The sequence below is a fragment of the Erinaceus europaeus genome, chromosome 7 (assembly GCF_950295315.1).
Source record: "Erinaceus europaeus chromosome 7, mEriEur2.1, whole genome shotgun sequence".
NCBI lineage: Eukaryota > Metazoa > Chordata > Mammalia > Eulipotyphla > Erinaceidae > Erinaceus > Erinaceus europaeus.
In genome coordinates, this window is record NC_080168.1 from 67,235,706 (window position 1) to 67,252,011 (window position 16,306).

General features: G+C 47.8%; 1 protein-coding gene across 4 annotated transcripts in view; it reads right to left on the minus strand.

Moving 5' to 3' along the window:
• Positions 1-16,306, minus strand: part of CPNE8 (copine 8) — a 73,305-nt gene that overhangs the window by 28,324 nt on the left and 28,675 nt on the right. For 3 of the 4 annotated variants that reach the window (XR_009550723.1, XM_007531756.3, XM_060194636.1), the window contains exons 7-10: positions 15,136-15,199; positions 7,968-8,071; positions 1,275-1,379; positions 749-790 (exon numbers count right to left, since the gene is read on the minus strand). Coding sequence is in view for 3 of the 4 variants with exons in the window: in XM_007531756.3 (XP_007531818.1) it covers positions 749-790; positions 1,275-1,379; positions 7,968-8,071; positions 15,136-15,199 (315 nt within the window). In the remaining variant the exon portion in view is untranslated. The remainder of the gene's footprint in view (positions 1-748; positions 791-1,274; positions 1,380-7,967; positions 8,072-15,135; positions 15,200-16,306) is intronic. The other variant, XM_060194637.1, reaches the window with a different exon arrangement.

The window sequence follows — 16,306 nt, forward strand, 5'->3', positions numbered from 1 at the left end:
TTCCAGATGCAATGGGAATTAAGAGAAAGCTCGGTGTACTTGAATATGGGTCTGTTCCTGATCAATTTCATTAGGCTGAAAAAGAAGCCCTCTGTCCACATATGGGAGTATAGTGGAAAGCGCCCTGACAGTCAATCACCGCGACAATCTCCGTTTGCTGTTTCCTGCAGTGTGCTTGAGGCTAACCTGATTACTGCGAGGGCAGTCCTGGCAGTGGACTGCTGAGTTCAGGCCTGTTTATCTCATCTGTGTCTGCCCCTGACTTTCTATGATGTGCGTGTGCCCTTCTCCATGCAAGGAAAACAAAGAGACTCGGCTAACCAGAGTCCCGCCCAGCTCCGGCATGCAGGTCTGTGCCCACTGCCACCCGGCTCCCCACCCCACAGGGGTCACTCTTTTTTTAATTTTCCCCTTTGTTGCCCTTGCTATTTTAGTTATTATTATTGATGTCGTCATAGATAGGACAGAGATAAATGGAGAGAGGAGGGGAAGACAGAGAGGGGGAGAGAAAGATAGACACCTGTGAATCTATCTTTCTATCTTAGCCAGGTGAGCCCTGTGAGAGCTGGGGCCTGTCCCCATCCCTATCACTGCTGTGGGAGGGGAGAGCTCTGTGACCCCCCTCTCCAGGGGTGCAGTCAGTGACACCAGCACCTCACAAGGACAGTGATAGTGACAGAGGCTAGGCCTCACCCAGGGTGGTCCCCAGGCTCTCTGACGTGTCCTGTGTGGGGCTGGCGGGGCTCACCTGCCATCTCGGTCCCAGTCGTACACCTCCACCTTGATGGTCCTGGCAGGGAAAAGGCAGAGTGACCGCATCATGCCAGCAGCCAATGGCCTCCTCGGGGAAGGGCAGGGCAGGGCAGGGTATGGCAGGGCACTGCGCCCTGAGCCTCTCTGACAGAAGGTGTCAGGACCCCAGGGTGTGCAGGATGTCATTTCTGTTCTTGGAAGATCAGTCAGTTTAACCAAATTTTAGTAAAATTTCCACCCATCCCCAAACATCATGGGTCATTTCTATTCTAGTGTGTGAGGTGTGTGTGGGGGGCACCTCTGGAGCACATGTGACCCACAGTGTGGGGCTGTCTCCTTTTATTGGGGAAGAGGGCACAGTACCTCTCTGCCAGCTCTGCCCCCTGGGCTTCCCACGTGCTGCCTCCAGCCCCACTGTGGACTGAAGTCACCGTGAAGTTGTGCAGAGCACCCAGTAGTGAGCCCCCAGCTGAACTCCTGGCATAGGGACAGAGGGAGCCGCAGGGCCCCAAGCTCCTCACCTGTCGTGATCCCCATTACACAGGGCTCGCACGGAGATCTTGAACGCCTGCCACACGGGGTTCAGCGTGTTCTTGACCACTTCCGTTCTATGACAGATGGTAAAACTGTAAAACAAAACCAACAAAAAACAAACGCACACACACACAGGTCTTGGTTATGTTCATGGCTTGACTATGGTGTCGCGGCTGCTCTCCTCCTCCTTCTGGGGCAGGACAAAGCCCATGATTCTGTTGCTGCGGTGTCACCAAGCACAAGGGCCTTCACACTTTGATGGCTGCAAACTGAGCTGTGATCTAACAAGATCTTGCAGAAAATTAGGAAACAGGCAGAGTGACAAAAACTGGGTGTACTGTTTGGTTTCAGACATAGACATCGGCCTTCCCTCGTGACATGACACCTGCAAGACCCCAGAGGGACAGCTCTTCTCTCTGCCGTATTCTAGCACAGGTCAAGACTTTGGGTGGTGACACAGGTGGCTGGAAGGACATACAGACAAATGGCTATGGGTGAGTGGATGGATGGATGGATGGATGGATGGATGGATGGGTGGATGCTTGGGTGGGTGGATGGCTGGGTGGATAAAGGGACAAGTAGGCAGGTGGGTACACAGAGAGATTTATGACCCCACAGACAAATGCACAGGCACAGGGACACCTAGATAAAAGAGACACAGGGCAACCACCACCTCTAAGCAGGTGCAGCCAGCTACTGACTTGGCCATGTGTTTGCTAATCATCATGTGGAAAACTTCTGTTTCATTCTTAGTGTCACTGGGGCTGGGTGGTGGTACACCTGGTTGAGCACACAGGTTACAGTGTACAAGGACCTGGGTTCAAGCTCCCAGACCCCATGTGCAGGGGAAAGCTTTACAAGCAGTGAAGTAGGTCTGCAGGTGTCTCTCTATCTCTCTCCCACTCTATCTCCCCTTTTCCTCTTGATTTCTGGCTACCTCTATCAAATAGATAAAGATGATTAAAAAAATAATTCTTAGTATCACCAATGACAGTGACTGAGACATAGACACTGAGATGTATTAAGAAAGTGTCCTGTGGTCCAGGAGGTGGCGCAGTGGCTAAGGCACTAGACTCTCAAGCATGAGGTCCTGAGTTCAATCCCTGGCAGCACATGTACCAGAGTGATGTCTGGTTCTTTCTCTCTCTCCCCTATCTTTCTCATAAATAAATAAAATCTTTAAAAAACAAAAGAAAGTGTCCTGACCATGGGTAAGGGTCTCAGCTGGCATAGGACAAGCTCCTGGTTCCAACCCTGGCAGAGCACATGCCTGAGGGGGCTCTGGATGCCATGCCCCTACTGTCCCATCCCTCTGTCTCATAGGAAATAAATACATCTGTTTTTAAAGAAAGCATCTCCTCTTAGAGCTGTCTGTGACTGGTGGCGGTCATCGTCTTCTGACCCTCTGCCCTCTGCAAGCATCAGGTAGGACAGACAGTGCCTTCCCACTAGCCACCGCAGGACCAGCTAAGGTAGGGCACTTCCAGAGGGTCTAAGCCACTCTCTCCAATACTTACTGGATGGATGGATGGATGGATGGATGGATGGATGGATGGATGCGTGGATGGATGGAAGGATGGATGGATGAGTGGATGGATGGATGGATGGATGGATGGATGGATGGATGGATGGATGCGTGGATGGATGGAAGGATGGATGGATGAGTGGATGGATGGATGGATGGATGGACGGACGGATGGATGGATGGATGGATGGATGGATGGATGCGTGGATGGATGGAAGGATGGATGGATGAGTGGATGGATGGGCGAGTGGGAGGGTGGATAGATATATGGATGGATGAGTAGATGGATAGATGATGGATGAGTGGATGGGTAGATGAGTGGATGGGTGGATGGGAGGGTGGATAGATGGATAAGTGGATGGATGAATGAGTGGATGGGTGAGTGAGTGGATGGATGGATGGGTTGACGGATGGATGAGTGCATGGCTCACTGGTAGGACAGACTATTTCTCAAAGGCCCTGAGCTAAAAGGACTCAAGTGGAGCACACCTGCTTCCTGATGCCCCTCTTCTCTTAGGGATATATCATCTACTCCTCATGAAAACTGAAGTCAGAATTTTTTTCACTTCCTGAGATTAAGTATATGCTCCACCTTTTCTAAGTAAATCTATGTTCTTTGCCAAAACACAAATGCTTACATGAAGTCATTTTCCAAAAAAGAGCATTCCAAAAGAAAAATCATACTTAATTATGAATACAGGTCAAGTTACTAGATAATGTGAAAGCATAAAAACAAGAATTTATAAACATGTATTGTTAAGGTTTTATAAAGGTTAATACTCTCTAGTTAAAAATCCACTTCATCATTTCTTATAAAGTTAGCTCTAGACATACTAGGCAATTTCTTGAAATGGCACTACATTCACACAAGTATTAAAAAAATAAAGCGATGAAGCCCAAGGACCAGTTTAAGGATCCTGGTTCAAGCCCCCGGCTCCCCACCTGCAGGGGAGTCACTTCACAGGCGGTGAAGCAGGTCTGCAGGTGTCTGTCTTTCTCTCCCCTTCTCTGTCTTCCCCTCCTCTCTCCATTTCTCTCTGTCCTATCCAACAATGATGACATCAATATTAACTACAACAATAAAACAACAAGGGCAACAAAAGGGAATAAATAAATAAATATTTAAAAAATATAAAAATAAAGCAAAAATTTCTGTGGTTAACAGCAGTGACATAATGGCTGGGGAGACCAAACAGGGGTTCTACAAGAGATTCTCCTGCCTGAGGCTCCAGGATGCCAAATTCAATCCCCAGCATCACCATCAGCCAGAAATCAGCAGGGCTCTGGTGTTTCTAGGTCCTTCTCTATAGCATGCTCTCTCTCTCTCTCTCTCTCTCTAAAATGCACAAAAAAAAAAACTAGTATGGGCCAGGTGGTGGTGTACCTGGCTGAGCTCACGTTACAATGTGCAATGACCGGGGTTCGAGTCCCTGGCCCCCACCTGCTGGGGTAAAGTTTTACAAATGGTAAAGCAGTGCTGCAGGTAGGTATCTCTCTGTCTCCCTCTCTCTCTCTCTCTCTCTCTCTCTTTTTTCCCTTTTGTTTTCTTTGTTTTGGGTTTTTTTTTCTTTCTTTTTTTATTAGTAAGTTAATATTGATTTACAAAATTTTGAGATAACAGAGTATAACTACAGATCATTCCCACCACCATAGTTCTTTGTCCCCATTCCCTCCACTGCAAACTATAGTAGTTCTCCCAAGGTCACAGATGTGAGTTGATTATTATTTCTATAACTACCTATATTTATATATATATTTACCTATTTTTGCTATGGTCCTGCTCTTCCTTTCTTTTTAAAAAATTTCTTTATTGGGAAATTAATGTTTTACATTCAACAGTAAATACAATAGTTTGTACATGCATAACATTTCTCAGTTTTCCATATAACAATACAACCCCCACTAGGTCCTCTGCCATCCTTCTTGGACCAGTATTCTTCCCCCACCCACCCATCCTAGAGTCTTTTACTTTGGTGCAATACGCCAATTCCAGCTCAGGTTCTACTTGTGTTTTCTCTTCTATTTTTATTATTATTATTATTATTATTTATTTTATTTTATTTATTCCCTTTTGTTGCCCTTGTTGTTTTATTGTTGTAGTTATTATTGATGTCATTGTTGTTGGATAGGACAGAGAGAAATGGAGAGAGGAGGGGAAGACAGAGAGGGGGAGAGAAAGACAGACACCTGCAGACCTGCTTCACCGCCTGTGAAAGGACCTGCCTGCAGGTGGGGAGCCAGGGGTTCGAACCGGGATCCTGACGCCGGTCCTTGAGCTTAGCGCCACCTGCGCTTAACCCGCTACGCTACAGCCCGACTCCCGTGTTTTCTCTTCTGATCTTGTTTTTCAACTTCTGCCTGAGAGTGAGATCATCCCATATTCATCTTTCTGTTTCTAATTTCATTTAACATGAATTTTTCAAGGTCCATCCAAGATCGGCTGAAAACGGTGAAGTCACCATTTTTAATAGCTGAGTAGTATTCCATTGTGTATATAGACCACAACTTGCTCAGCCACTCATCCCTTGTTGGACCCTTGTTTTCTTTTTTTAATCATTGTTGTGGCTATTACTATTGTTATTGATATTGTTATTGGATAGGACAGAGAGAAATGGAGAGAAGAGGGGAAGACAGAGAGGGGGAGAGAAAGATACACACCTGCAGAACTGCTTCACCACCCCCCTGCAGGTGGGGAGCTGGGGCTCAAACTGGGATCCCTCCGCTGGTCCTTGTGTCACATGCGCTTAACCAGCTATGGTACCACCCAACCCCCTCTCTCTCCCTCTCTATCTCCCCTTTCCTCTTGATTTCTGACTGTCTCTACACAATAAATAAAGATAATTAAACATAAATAAAACCTGTAATAAAACTAATGACACCAAAAGGAGAAGCCAAATCATTTTTACTCATTTAAAACACACACACACACATACATACACATACAGTGACACATGCTATATATATAGATGTATATAGATACATACATACATATTTGGTTCTAGCTAATAAACTAGCTTTTTATATGCAAGATATACATAGAAAGTTTTCTGGAGTGGAATTCACCAAAAGTTAACAGATGTTTCTTAGGTCATTTGAGGTTTTTTGCTTAGTTCTATTTATTTCTTAATATTTCATTTAACAGTTGAATACATTTTGTAAGCATAATACATTTCTGTACTCTAACTCATGCCAGTAGCCCTGGAAGTGTGATGGATAGAAATTCTGTATTATATAACTAATCTGTATAAATAAGTAGGGCTAATAAGAATAAAGATAGAAAGTTCAGGAAACAAGCTGTTCAGACAGTAGGAAGCACAGGAACATTGTGATTCAAGAAATGCTGAGCCCTCCTCCCATTCTTTTGTTTCCCTGCTGTCAAAACAACAGGAAGGGACTGGCAAGACACACACGTGGAAAAGGACTGCTTTGCCATGCACTCGACACGGGGTTTGAGCCTGGCGCCCACCTTGCTGGGGGAGCTTGTCCCCACCCCCACTGAGAAAAGCTGGCAATGAAGTCCCAGTGACAACAACAACAACAACAAAGTTTGCTGGGAGCCAGGTGGTGGTGCACCTGGTTGAGTGCACATGCCACCATGCGTGAGGACCTAGGTTCAAGCCCCCAGTCCCCACAGAGACTTGGGAGGAGGCCAAGCTCCACAAGTGGTGAAGCAGGGCTGCAGGTCTCCCTAGATTCTCCCCATCCCCTCTCATTTTCCTCTATCTACCCAATAAAATAAAATTTAAAAAGTTTGGAAGCATGGGATTATTGTCTTCACTGTCCACAGTTTTCTCCTGGATAGACTCACTGTCTAGATGACATGCTGCTCTGGCCCTGGCAGCCGTGTGAAAGGCAAAGAAGAGAGCTCAGCTAGGGGATAGCAGGTGGCCTATGGCTGACCCCAGCAGCATGCACACAGCCTCTGTTGCCCTGGGTCACCTTCATGAGCGAATGTCCCCACACGCAGTGCCTGAATCCTCACAAGACCCCAAAGCCTCCCCATTCCACTGTGAGTGGGCCTGGGGACAGGCTTCCTTTCCTCGGTCCTCCATCTGGACCCCAAATGACCCTGTGCAGCTCACTTTTTACTGTGCATGCTAAGGAAAGACAAACAAGGGACTCACTCACTAGATGCTGGTGATATTTGCATTCATCTTAGGTACAATTATGTGTGTGTGTGTGTGTGTGTGTGTGTGTGTGATAGAGAAAGAGTTTGAGTGTGTGAATGTGTATAAGAGTGTGTGTGTGAAAGTGTGTGTGTAAGAGACAGAGTTTGAGTGTGTGAATGTTTGTGTGTAAGAGTGTGAGTGTGTGTGTGAATGCATGTGAGTGTGTATGTGTATGATAGTGTGTGAGTATGCATGTGTGTGTGTGTGTGTGTGTGTGTGTGAATGCATGAGTGAGTGTGTGTGTGAGTGAGTGTGAGTGTGTACAATCTTAGGTTAGTGCCCTTAGTGGCTGTGAGAGGCACTGGCATCACGGGCCCTCTCTTAGTGGGGAGGAAGTTGAGTCTCACCCAAAGCCCAGCCAGTAAGAGGCAGGGTAACAATTAAAAAGGTGACAACAGAACCCCAGTTCCCAATTGCAATGAAATTTCCAACTAACATTGACAGTGTGAATCACAGAGAATAATTACCAAATATTTCATGGGAGAGACACACATATTAAGTGATAGGCTACATTCCATGGACGTGTTTTCAAACCACACCGAACCTGGTCTAATCAAGAGTGGCAAGATATCATAATTACTAGAATTTGATTTTCAGCTCCCACAGCTGAAACAAACCTCTAGAAAGTAACCCATACTCTTCTGAAGGAAGGTGGCTCAACCCCATACAGAACACATCAGTGTCATCACTCTAGCCGCCCATAAAAACAGGATGCTTCTTTACTGTGAAAGCAACATTATAATTTTATGAAAAGCAAAGAGGAAATGTTTTTATGTGCTGATAGTCATTCATTTTTAATTGCCAAACCAAGCAGAAAAACGCCATAAACTTGAACACTGACATTCAAATGCAAAATTCACATCCATTTTTAAGATGCTGAAATATCCCACCCTGCTTGTCAATTTAATAAGAGGATCTGAGGGGAAACAATAATTCAAATGCCACCCTCACCCTGTGGAAGTAAAATACATCAAACACAAGCCTACCTGCCATCTTCATTACTGCGGTAAAAGACAAGAAAGGGATCTGATTTTCCAAAGAAGTCCTTCTTGTCCAATTTGTTTGCACAAAATTGCATTAGAACAGCATCCTAGAAAAAAAGTGAATAGAACAACTCAAAGTCTGGCTCATAAATAATGACAAACTGCACATCACCAGCAAGATCTGACAAGAAAATGAATGTGTCCTTTCTATGCCAATAGCGAGCTTGCAGGAGTCCCAGACAGTGCTGACTTGTCTTTGTAAGGACCGTGGGATGGAAGTGCTTGTCCTATTACCAAACTATTGCATTTCAAGACTTTTTACATTCCCTTTCCCTGAAATGGGACAGTATTCCTGGTGCCCAATATTTCACGGTATGTATAAGACACCTACTTTGAGGACAGGCACCTGCTTTGAGGACAAGTGTGTTCTTAGCTGCTCAGGGATGTTTACACTGTGGACGTGTGTCAGCAGCCAAGATGGGTTCAATAAAGAACGAGACAGACCACTCTGAACTAGCAGCTAGAGGTATGGGTGGGAGGGGATTTCTGTCTTAATCAAATACAGTGCACACGGCATCTCACTGAGAGGATGCAGAAGTGATTTCTCTTGTGGTGCGCTTCAAGTGAGGCAGAGCACCTTCACCTGCAAGCACAGCAGATGGTGCACCTGCCCGTCAACTGTCACGCCCAGCCACCTCCTAGGCAGTGCAGACACTGTGGCACTGCCACCCTCAGGGTTAAAGACAGCCGGCTGGGCATCATAAAGCAAGCAAGCAAACATGGCCCCAGCAGCGTAAGCGACTTTTTAAATATTTAATTAATTAATTTGTTTATCTATTGGGTAAAGACAGAGAAATTGAGAAGGGGAGTTAGAAAAGAGAGACAGAGAGACACCTGCAGCCCTGTTTCATCACTACTGAAGCTTCCCCCACAGGTGGGTAGCAGGGTCTTGAACCAGGATTCTTGCACATTGTAACATGAGCCTTTAACCAGTGCACCACTAACAGGGCCCCAGGATAAGCATCATATATACATATGATAGGAACGGAGAGAAATTGAGAGAGGAAGAGAAGATAGAGAGGGAAAGAGACACCTGCAGCCCTGCTTTACCACTTGTGAAGCTTCCCCACTGCAGGTGAGGAGTCAGGGGCTCAAACAGGGATCCGTGCAGGGGGTCTTGCACTTTGTACTATGTGTGTTTAATCCAGTGCGCCACCATCCGGCCCCCGGGATAAGCATTTTTAAAAGGCAGAAAATAGAAAACAATTCAAACACTGGAGTCAATGTTTTGGGCTAGCTGTTTTCTTAACTGGCAGGAAAGGCTGGCATCTGTGACAGAGATCAAGGTTCCACTGGGAGACCACAGCCAAGGGCTGCTACTGCTATTGGGGACAACATCTCAGCACCTGACAATCTCTCCCACATGACCCAGACTGTGCACAGCACATGAGAGGTATTAGGCACGCAGCTTAGTAAGCACTGTGGAGTGTTATCCGACCGGATGGGGCTTGGGGGCTGTGCCATGAGGGCACCTGCTCTCCCTGCCCACCTCCACAGGCCTGGCATGTGCGTGTGTGTGTGCATGTACACACACACACACACACACACACACACACACACACACCAGCATTTAGCTGCTTATCCATTCATCACATTGTTTTTTGTTGTTGTTGTTATTTTTCCCAGAACCCTGCTCAGCTCTGGCTGATGGTGATGTGGGGGACTGAACCTGGGTTTTCAGAGCCTCAGGTAGGAGAGTCTCTTGCATTAGAGGAAAATTGCCACTCAAGCCTCTCTAACTGGCTAATGATGTAAATCTGGACAAGTCATTCCAGCTGGTGACATTTTGCTTCCTCATTCTTTTTTTATTATTATCTTTATGTATTTATTTGATGGAGACAGCCAGAACTTAAGAGGGAAGGGGGAGGCAACGAGGGAGAGAAACAGAGGGACACCTGCAACAATGCTTCACAACTGGCAAAGTCCCTGCAGACGAGGTCAAGGGCTTGAACCCAGGTCCTTGCACGTTGTAACATGTGTGCCCAACCAGGTACACCACCACCTGCCACCACCCCATCCCCGGCTTCCTCATTCTTTAGGTGAATGTCACCACCTGCCCAGGAGATGTGTCTTTGGTGCTGTTTGGTTCTGAGCTTAAACAAGAATTCTCTGACTTTCACATCATGCTACTTTTGTCATCTAGCATGCTGATCTCTTCCTGCCTTTCTTTTTTATAAAAGCCTACTGGAGTAGGGCACCAAGTAAAAGCCCCGGTGTGAGGGTGAGGGTGGATGTTCTGCTTCCTGGGCGGGGGGGGGGATGGGACACAGTCTTTTGGTGGTGGGAATGGTGTTTATGTACACTCCTATTAATTTGTAGTCATATAAATCACTATTTAATTAATATGAGAGGGGAAAATTGATTGTATATCTCAAACTTCAGACTGAGTCTTTTTAATACATAGGCTGAGTCTTTGATAGTTGACTCTCTTAAAAGCCTAGACCAGGGAGAACAGAAGCAAACAGTGGCACAGCTATATACAAATAATGTCAAAATACATAAATTATGGTGATGTGTATGATACAGCAAATCCTAACAAAGGGATTTTTCTAAGTTAACTCAATTGCCCAATATTGTGATTATAGCAATAACTATCTATTGTCTTCTTAACCTTAAGACAGCAGGAACCTCCCACTTCCTCTATAGAGCCTATTATATCCCCCAGTCCTGGAACCTCTAGGGTGGGGCTCAATTTCCTACATGCTTCTCTCAATTCATACCAAATGATATTGCATCCGCTGATCCCAACCTAATCAGTGCAAGGAGTACCACCTCAGTTTGCTTCACTTCAGACTGTGTCCAGAGACTTCAGGTGTGGAATGTCAACCCTTCACCCTCATTACTCGGGAGAGACCTTTCCTTTCATAGTATTCTCTAATTCCAATCCAGGTGGTTCACTTCCTAACAAAGTCCCAAAACCTAGATATAGGCCAGGTCCCATGAGATAGAGCATATGTTCACATGTATCCATAAATTAGGGCAAAATATATACCTGAAAGTAAAAGTACACAATAGTTTGCAGTGAGTCAGTATAAAGTCCATAATGAAATAGTATCTAATTAGACTTAGCTACCCTCCTCACCTACTTCCTATTACAGTTCTCTCATTACTCCAAAACTAACCTTATCAAAGCAAGGACTGTAAAAGCTGAATAAGGGCAAGAGACTGGCAGTCTTTAATGATGCCTTTTTAGTCACTATCAGGCCACCCCATCAGCTGGGTCCCTATTTGGGGAGTCCTGAGATTCCCAAACAAACATGATGGGCCTAGACCTCAAAAAAAAACCCTCTCTCCATTGTTACTGGTCATCTCTATCAGGAACAACAAAATAAACCCCTTTGTGGGCCCCCATAGGACCTTGCCCTCAACTTGGATAAACAACGGTAGAGAATGTTCTACCCTCCGAAGGGAGGATGGACAACCTACTGTATGCTACACCTGAGAAAGATGGGTCGATATTGGGGCAGCTTGGAATGTTCCTACTCATGACCACAGAATATGAGCTCAGATCTACAGGGAAGCAGAGGTCACATGGGCTCCTAAGCTGAATATGGGGCCCAGACCAAATCAAATCAATGGGGTTTACAGTCAACAACATTTATTTATTTATTTATTCCCTTTTGTTGCCTTTTTAAAAAATTATTATAGTTATTATTGCTGTCGTTGTTGTTGGATAGGACAGAGAGAAATGGAGATAGGAGGGGAAGACAGAGAAGGGGAGAGAAAGACAGACACCTGCAGACCTGCCTCACCACCTGTGAAGCAACTCCCCTACAAGTGGGGAGCCAGGGGCTTGAACCGGGATTATTATGCCGGTCCTTGAGCTTTGCGTCACTTGCGCTTAACCTGCTGCGCTACCACCCAACTCCCTACAGCCAACAATACTTATACCCCTTTCCCGTATTAGGGAGCTACTCTCTTTCCTGATCCAGCTTTCTGTTCCTTTTCCATCCATGACATCATCTCCCCAGACAATAACTTGAATCCATCTGAATATCAGATTTCAGGCTCAGGGAAAAAAAATTAGTATAGCCACAGGCCCTTTGGAATATAACTAAAATATGCCTACTAGCTATCTACAAAATGGAGGACACTCCCCCCCCCCCCCAACTCTTCATCTGCACTATTCCAGCCTTTAGGCTGATTATGTCAACAATTTGTTTGGCTTTGTATGTTAACTCTCTTTTCAGCCACCAGGTTCCAGATGCTAGCATGATGCTGACCAGACATCCCTGGACAGAGGACCCCACCAATGTGTCTTGCAGCTCTGCTTCCCCAAAGCCACACCCTACTAGGGAAAGAGAGAGGCAGGATGGGAGTATGGATCAACCTGTCAACGCCATGTTCAGCAGGGAAGCAATTACAGAAGCCAGACCTTCAACCTTCTGCATCCTACAATGACCTTGGGTCCATACTCCCAGAGGGTTAAAGAATAGGAAAGCTATCAGGGGAAGGGATGGGATACATAGTTATGGTGATGGGAATTGTGTGGAGTTGTACCCCCTTTATCCCATGGTTCTGTCAATGTTTCATTTTTATAAATAAAAAAATAAATAAATGAAAGAGCCTATTACTGCTTTAATGGTGACTGGGCAGAAGATTAGGTGATGGGGTGGACTTCTACACAGCTTCCCCAACCAGAGTTGCAAGAACACCATGGTTCTCCCAAGATCTTAGAGACAGATTGGCTACATTTTTTCCCCCAAGTTCTTGTGTTTCAGTTCTCTAGATACCACATGTGTAAAACCATCTGGTGCTTGTCTTTCGCTTCCTTCACTAAGCAGAACCACCTCCAGCTCTATCCATTTTGTCTTTTTTAAATTGCTGAGTAATATTCCATGGAGCACATGTCCCATAACTCCTGTTTCCGGTCACCAGCTGACAGGCCTTCAGGGGCTCCCATATTTGGGCTGTTGTGAATGACACAGCTGTGGATGTGGGGGTGCACTTCTCTCTGTTCATTTTCACACCAAGAGCATCTGGTGGCAGTGCTCAGGCGCTCAGCAGAGAGAGGGACAGACACCTGACCAACCCCCTGAGAGGCCGCAGCTCTCTGGCTTTCAGGAGTGTGGGCAGCACCCCCTTGTGTTTCTCAGAATGCCCAGAGGGGAAGGGGAGGGGAGGGTGCTGGTGAGTACAGGCCACCCACCTCCTCAGGCAGTGGGTGCACATCCTAGGACTGAGAGGACAGGGAGGAGAGGGACCTCTCCATCTCCTCCAACCTTCCCAACAGGCCACTGTTCAGCTATGAAGTTAAAAGTGCAAACTGTCCTTTCTACCCACTAAAGAGGGAGTGCGAGATTCACCTCTGATGATGCAAGTAGAAAATCAAAGACAAAAACGGAGGTGGGGGAACTGAGCTTGGCCCTTCATCTTCCTGTGTGTCTGCATTAGCTCCCTCCTGGCTGGCTGGCTTCTGAGAACACACATCTCTCCTGCTGCTGTCTGAGCTGCTCCAGCATCTGGGCTCAAACCAAGGACACCCCAGACATACCCCCCTTACTACACATGCCAGGCCAGAGACAAGTGGCTGGGTAAGTCTACAGAGAGAGGAAACACCATCAACATAAGGATGTTTTGTGATCGAAGCCAGCTGCAGCAGCAAAGTGAGCTCACACTAGAGCCTGCAGAAAAAATGACTGGTTCCAAATCGTGGCTTATTTCATGGCACCCCATCTTATGGCCATGGGAGACACATTGTCTGCAGTCACCCAGGTTAGTCGCACCACAGGTTAGTCGCACCTCCTCTGCCAGGCACAAGAGAAGGAGACACAAGCATGCATCCAGTGCTAAGTCTGCTTGTTTTGATGTGGAATGAGGGCCTCATGCAAACAAAGCTTTTCCTCTGGGCCGAAAGCTGCCCGGGAGAACCCAAAGGCCTCTCCACCCTGTCCCCCTCCAGTGTGACTGACCCACTTCCTGCTGAAGGAAGGGGCCGGAACAAGCCCAGGTCTCACCCTGCAGCCACCCCCATGCAGCACTCCTGGCCTTGCTCCCACCTGCCTGTGAACCCTCTCTCAGGCCCCTCTAGTCTTCACTACTGAGGGGGCATCTCCCCATGGGCAGCAAGTGTGCTCCCTGCACACTTCTCTCTCTCTCTGTCTGGACATGTCCAGGCCAGTCTGTACTCAGCAGGAAGCTGTACCAGCAAGGAGGGTGCCACGCCTCTGTTCTCGGCTAAATGCCCGGGTTACCCAGTACTCGAGATCCAAGGGGCACCCTCACCATGGGCCCGGCAGCCAGGCAGCCCTGCCTCTGCCATCCGCAAGTCCCCCTCCCCTGCCACAAGCCCCTCCTCAGAGCATGGCTGCAGGGCCATCTTCTCCCTTCCCACCACAAAGGGTAACCCAGTGACTGCAGATGCCCTCAGAGTCTCACAGATCTTCCCAAATGCACCCAGGGGTGCATGGAAATTTCTACTATTAGCAACTCCCCCCAACATTATTGAGATTAGGCTCTAATTTAAGGATTTCTGTCCCTTAAAAAGATTGTCACAAGGACCAAGGAAACAGCATAGAGGTTCTGCAAAAGACTCTCTTGCCTGAGGCTCTGAGGGCCCAGGTTCTATCCCCAGCACCACCAGCAGCCAGAGCTGAGCAGGGCTCTGGGGAAAATGATGATGACGATAATAGTAATCATAACAATAGGGCCCTGGAGACAGCATACTGGCTTTGTAGAAAGACTGCTGTCTGGAGCTCTGAGGTCCCAGGTTCAGTCCCCAGCACTACCATCAGCCAGAGCAGAGCAGGGCTCTGGGGGGGGAAAAAAAAGTCATAATAAGTGATCATTTGTTCTGGCTTATAGGACATCTTCTCTCTGAGCAGAGCACTGAAAAATCTAAAATAATAGTTATGGGTTACAGAGTTATATAGAATGTAGTGTTACTTGTCTTTTACTGAACTGCCTCAAGCAGTAGTCAGTCACTTGAGCAGCTTTGCCAGGGGAGCAGCCCAGAGCTGAGCACAGCCCTGCCACACACAGAGAGAGCTGTGGTGTTTCTCCCACTCACTGTGCCTCTGTTTAAACCCAGGGCAGTGCCTTGAGTGCAGCTTTGGAAACCCATCTTCCAAGACATGTCAGGTGCAGGTCTCAGAGTGGGGTGTGTGCTTACCCTGCAGCAGTTGAGCTCCTCTGCCGTGAGGATGATGGTGCCGCACCTTTTCCCTGGGATGCCCCTGAAACCATAGAAGCACAGAGCTGCATTAACACCAGCATGGACCTCAGGGCATACAGGTGCTGAGCCTCATCTCCTGAACCAGGGCAGCCAGTGTGAGTGTCCCCTCCTCATCCAGGGCAGCCAGTGTGAGTGTCCCATACTAAGCCAGGGCAGCCAGTGTGAGTGTCCCCTACTCAGCCAGAGCAGCCAGTGTAACAGTGTCTCCTCCTCAGCCAGGAAGGCCAGTGTGACAGTGTCCCCTCCTCAGCCAGGGCAGCCAGTGTGAGCGCCACACCCCCCACAAAGGGCCCAACATGCCTGCTTCAGATGCTAGGACCAGCACTGTGGAGACGCCTGTTTTCTGTCAGTGTCCAGAGTCTGTCTGTCCACGCAGACAGTGGCACACAACATGGTGCTCTGAGCTTCCTGCCACAAATCTACTCCACCTCGGTTTCCAACATTTTTCTCCTTCCATCGACTGTTTGCTCACTGGGTTCACATCCGTGGCACTATGATAAGAGCTGCCACTTCCCTTCTTCACCTCAAGCTACACCCCCTGCCCCCAGGTGAATTCCATGTGCCCCCTCCCCATCTCGTGGCTCATCATAGGAGCTGCAGTCTGTGCCTCAGGCCTGCGTTTAACTGTGCCATGTGATTACAACCCCACACCTTCCATCTTTTCTCTCAGGCTGATTTCAGGCATGAAGCCCTGGGGCCCAGAGAGGGTGCTGCCTGAGCAAGGCTGGATGCAGAGTGGGGGGCAGGAGACCAGGTCTTGGGGAGGGGGAAGCTGGAGGGGGGCGCAGGAGAATGTGGCTCTCCAGCCCCCTCCCACACCCTGGCTTGCCCCCCCCCCCCCCCCCCGCGATGTATTTGCTTTGGCTACAAGCATGGACCCCTGGGGGTGCTTCCTGCCAGGAATGTAGTCCAGGCTGGAGGGAGCAAAGCCCAGGCCCCAGCCCTGCTCCTGCCAAGGCCTCAGTCTGAGGGGAGGTGGGGCCACACGGGGGTGCTTCCTGCCAGGAATGTAGTCCAGGCTGGAGGGAGCAAAGCCCAGGCCCCAGCCCTGCTCCTGCCAAGGCCTCAGTCTGAGGGGAGGTGGGGCCACACGGTAGCCTGCCCTGCA